The sequence below is a fragment of the Limulus polyphemus genome, unplaced genomic scaffold (assembly GCF_000517525.1).
Source record: "Limulus polyphemus unplaced genomic scaffold, Limulus_polyphemus-2.1.2 Scaffold6656, whole genome shotgun sequence".
Taxonomy (NCBI): domain Eukaryota; kingdom Metazoa; phylum Arthropoda; class Merostomata; order Xiphosura; family Limulidae; genus Limulus; species Limulus polyphemus.
In genome coordinates, this window is record NW_013672266.1 from 17,110 (window position 1) to 22,002 (window position 4,893).

General features: G+C 32.3%; 1 protein-coding gene across 1 annotated transcript in view; it reads right to left on the bottom strand.

Moving 5' to 3' along the window:
• Positions 1–4,702, bottom strand: part of LOC106473938 (growth factor receptor-bound protein 14-like) — a gene marked incomplete at its 5' end in the record, with an annotated part of 9,329 nt that extends 4,627 nt beyond the window's left edge. Inside the window, 5 exons of the mRNA XM_022402329.1 lie at positions 3–51; positions 1,174–1,275; positions 2,244–2,372; positions 3,265–3,405; positions 4,589–4,702. Coding sequence (XP_022258037.1) covers positions 3–51; positions 1,174–1,275; positions 2,244–2,372; positions 3,265–3,405; positions 4,589–4,702 — 535 coding nt within the window. The remainder of the gene's footprint in view (positions 1–2; positions 52–1,173; positions 1,276–2,243; positions 2,373–3,264; positions 3,406–4,588) is intronic.
• Positions 4,703–4,893: the final 191 nt, after the last annotated feature.

A 4,893-nucleotide genomic window follows, 5' to 3' on the forward strand; every position in this document is an offset into this window, starting at 1 on the left:
ACCATACCTTGTCTTCAGTTCTTCATAGTTTTCCCGCAATTTCTTCCCATACTGCACAAGAGAAAATAAATAGTAATAGTCAACCAATAACCAAATTTCTGTCTTAAAGTACCGTATCAGCAGCATTCTGTTGAGAAGTTGACAGGGAGTTTGCAAGTAGAGAGAATGCAGGTTCCATCCGTATATACAACTTCTTACTGGGACCACCTCAAGCGGAACTTTTAAACTTTAGGAGAATTTAATTGTGTAAAATCATTACAAGCCTTCAGGTGTAATGAAATTGCTCATAACCTGTCTGGGATACTTTTATATGCTTTAAACATACATATTTTTTTTAATAGACAGCTTGCAAGATTATCTGTAATGAGGTACTTGCTGACAATTTATTATTTTCATTGTACTTCTGTTGAAGTTCACAACTATACATTTTTTCCTTTCCATTGTACATACCGGGATTCTTTTTAAAAACATAAAAACTTATGATTTTCTTTGCTATTATTCTGTACTTGCACGTGATACTGTGAGATTTTTTTTTTTTTTTTTATTAGGATAGTGTAATACAAAGTTGGCTTGTTTCTTGTTACATTCCCTCAATGGGGGAATCATTGTGGTTATGTTTTGATTCAAATATAACATATAAAATAACATTCATTCTACACAATTTAGTACAACATTTGAGAACATGTAAGCAAGATACTGTTATAATAATGTCTTGTATGATGAATCCTAGTTTCAAAATCCACAAGAATTCAAAGTAAATAGTGTGTAAGAACCTTCTCGGGAAGGTCCCAATTGAAAGTATTTTGACCTAAACATTCACAATGGTATTTTACCTTAACAATTTTAATAATTTCCTGATAATTGAAATCATGGTTATTTTGATAGTTATATGTTGTAACATAGAATTATTATTAGAATGTAAATATTTGCCTGTCCCAAATATATCGAAGCTTGTTTTTTTAACTAATAAATCTCCAAGTCATTTGTCAAACCTAGATCATCATTTGGTTGAAATACTGTATACAAAAGCCTCGGAAAGATCTTTGATAAATACTGCATCAAGTTGATTTTAGCCCTCATAAGGCTCTTTACCTTATAACTAATTTTTATTAAAACTTCACACTTTAAGCTTCACATTCATGTGCTGATTACTTGGACACTCGTGATAATTACCTTTGCTACCCGTAGAGACACTATCCAACAGTGTTGTTGCTTCCGACTCTCACAACAAAACCATTTTAAGTCATTTGTGGTCTTTACTATACTTCGTTTTGGCTAGAAAAAAAAACAACAACTTTGGTTTAGTATTCTTAAAAGCCATAGTGTTAGGTTTTTTATGTATGGGTCACATTCTTTACAGTAGGTGTCTGCGACTTGTTGACAATAAATAAACAACACACTTGTTTTAATATAATATATTTAAAAAAATTCAAACATACATATATAAATGTTTTTGTTACACTGTTGGTTATCACAGATGTACCCAGAGCTTTAAATAATTGTCTCTCTTAGAACACAATTGACAAGATGAATTATTCTTCTCTATTCTGTTATTACAATACAATCTGTGATAATTTCACTTTAAAAATCACCACTATATACTCTTTACAGCTAAACTCACAATCATGTAGTCTAGATCTATCTATATATCCAACTCTTACTAACTAGCTAACTGAAAATACATTTTGGATGCGTGTTTACAGAATGACTGAGGCCTAGAACGTTTCATACACTATGAGATATTATGATACAATAATACTCAATTAAAACAAGGAGAAAAGTTAGAAGGTTCTAGTAACATGATGCAATAATACAACAAGCACCAATCCACAATTTACATAATAAACTATCACTTGTAAAAAATAACTAAATATAACAGTTGCACTGTACTTAAACTATCTAAATCATAACAATCGCATTGAACTTAAACAGTCATGTATATCTAACACATAGCAAGAAAGAGATACAAAGAAACATCTTCAAACACTAACCAAGGAAAGTTTTTATTTACCATATTTATCTTCAAATTTCTTATTGAAATTAACCCATGGACTGTTGACTTTCTGTATAAGATATAGTCTGCCTCCGGCAAGTGTGCCGTATATGGTGTATGGCTTGCAAAAATTCTGCATGCATTTAAAGCAGCCACTGTCAGTGGGTTAATTATTTTATTCCACAGTTTACTTTTTTTTTCAACTTTAAGATAATATAATTTTTAAGTCATAAAATATCAAAGTACTTACCTTTATAGAGAAACAAAATTCAGTTGGAGCTCCAATGCAGTTCCCTTCTATAGGGAAGTAGATATCACAGCTCCGAAGATCTACGAATGGATGCATCTGATGTGGCGCCTGGAAATTTTCACAATGAATCTAATAATATAAAAGTAAACTTAAAATCCAGCACAAAGAAGCAGAAAGTACACTCTCTCATAATTGGTAGTTTTACTATAATAATTAGATTCTAGCAATTAGCTCTTTAGTTAAATGATGCAAAAACGTTTTCAAAAATTACAACTTGACTATCCTTATATACAAAGCTGTCAATGCCCCTGTATCACTGCAGGTACAGGAGTACAAGTCACCAGGACTTAGTGGACACTTTGATCATCGTTTTAATTAAAGAGGTCAACATTCAAAGACGAATGCAACATGTCCCCGCCATGCTATCCCAACATGGCCAATTCTGATCCCATAACAGTTTAAAACTGTATACCACTGATTCAGACCCGTAAGGTCCCATACATCTTTGTACCATGTAAATTGGTTGAAATACAGCTAAGTAATTGACCAAAACCTCTAAAATTATGGGTTTATTTAACAAAATTGGGCATATCCCACATTTTTGTATGTATATGTACGAGACCCATAAAAACGTAAATTTGTACCAAATCCCATGTAACTTGGTCAAAATATAGCCAAGTAATTGATTAAAGAAAAACAAAAATATGCTTTTTACAAGGTCTGATTTTTTTATGTCAACATGTATGAAAATTTATATTTGTGCCACTTTATCTTGATTCTGATAAATATGACTGCACAGGAACCTTTTGTGTTGTTTGACATTTGACTGGAAAGTGTTTAGAAGAAGAAGAATACAGAATAAAAGAATAAGAAACAATAGAAAAAAACAGCACGTCTCTCTATGGAGACATAATAATTGTACTGAATCAGTACAATTAAGTAATTTTTTCCAGTTTCAAAGAACATCTTACTAAATTATTAATATTAAATCTGGTTTGGTGGAAGATTTCCATACACGTACCTTCTCCTCAGCATACAAAGAAATATTTAGGACATTTTCTTTAACCTGGAAGAAGAACTTTTTCCACAAGTGTTGACTGGGATCTTTTATCCACAGATAACCTTGAACTACAGGAACTGCATCACCGGTATGAATCATGTTCTACAATAACAAGAACACGTAAACATGAAATACTGCCACCTCATTCTATCACCTCAAAACATTGTAATGGTATCTATGAACCTTGTTAACCCACTGTGCAAGGGTGGGGGGTCAGAGTGAACATTCCACAACCTTATACAGAGTGCCATTCAACATGTTATAATAAAAGTTAAGACGGCTTGAATGGGTAATGAAGAAAACTATAATATTATAAAATTTCTCATCATTACCTATTCAAGCTGACTCCAAACTTTTATTATCTACAAACTGGGTTCCTTGTCATTGAACACGGTATAATGTTCGACGTCAGAGTTATAGATTGTTCATTTGACCCTAAATTGCCGATTTAACAGTTCTCGGTAGACGAGAGTAAATACCAGTACAATACAGAGGGATATTGAAAAATGTAAATATGTTTTCAAAGGTTATGCAAATGTAAACTTTATAATGGACAAAAGTATTTATATTATTTACATAAACATCACCTTGTATTCTGACTATCAGTCCAAGTTAGCCTTATGTGACAGATGGGCTAAATGGTCTTGTCAGAGGCCGCCGAGATTCAGGCATAGTTAATAGCCATATAATCCTAACTTACAACTGTTGACTAGAGAGGAAGGTAACCAATCGGCAACACCCACTAGTCTCCAGAAAAATGTTGAAAATTAGAAGCTCTCTGTGTATTCTCTTGTCTTTTATTGGATTAATGCTAATCTCTTGAACAACCCCTGGCAACATTGGATAGTCTGAAACGTACCATTTAGCAGAAAATTCTCACCCTCATACTTTTAATCAAGTAGCAAGATTGACTGTCACAGTTATAGCATCCCCACAGTATAAAGTGGGCTAGGTGGCATAATACAGCCGGAACCTTCCAATCCAAACCCCAACACATGTTAAAACATTAGTTTTGTTTCCAGAATATCTATGAACAGCTAGCTCACAACCAGTTCATGTTATTGATATTCCAGTAATTTGTTTATACCTAATAAGTTATATCTAATCTTATCTCCAACTTAACATGTTTCTAAAAATATCTACTCACAATATTGCTGTCAGGTTGAATGTTTCTAGACAATCACACCAAATCTACAAGCTAACCCAATAAACTTTGTTACTTTCAACATTTATTAAAATAGTTCTAGATAAGTTGATTTATTATATTTAACCAGAAGTTTCGTACCTGAATTGTTACAACTTTCGCAAGGTCCGTTGAATCCGACAGACATTTAAAGTCAGTTCCAAGATCCACCATATCGAGAAGATAAAATTGCTGAAGAGGAACAAATTTCAAGTTTTGTTTTTGTTTTCCAATCATAAAGTAATTATTAAAATCAATCAAATCAATTGTTAATTCAGCATTTTTACTCAAGTCATTTCATTACTTTGAATACTTCAGGTAAATTACAGTAAAAAAAAAAAAAAAAAATTACTGATCTTCCAAATTGAAACAGAAGATGGAGTGTAATGAAAGAAAAATGCTAGAAC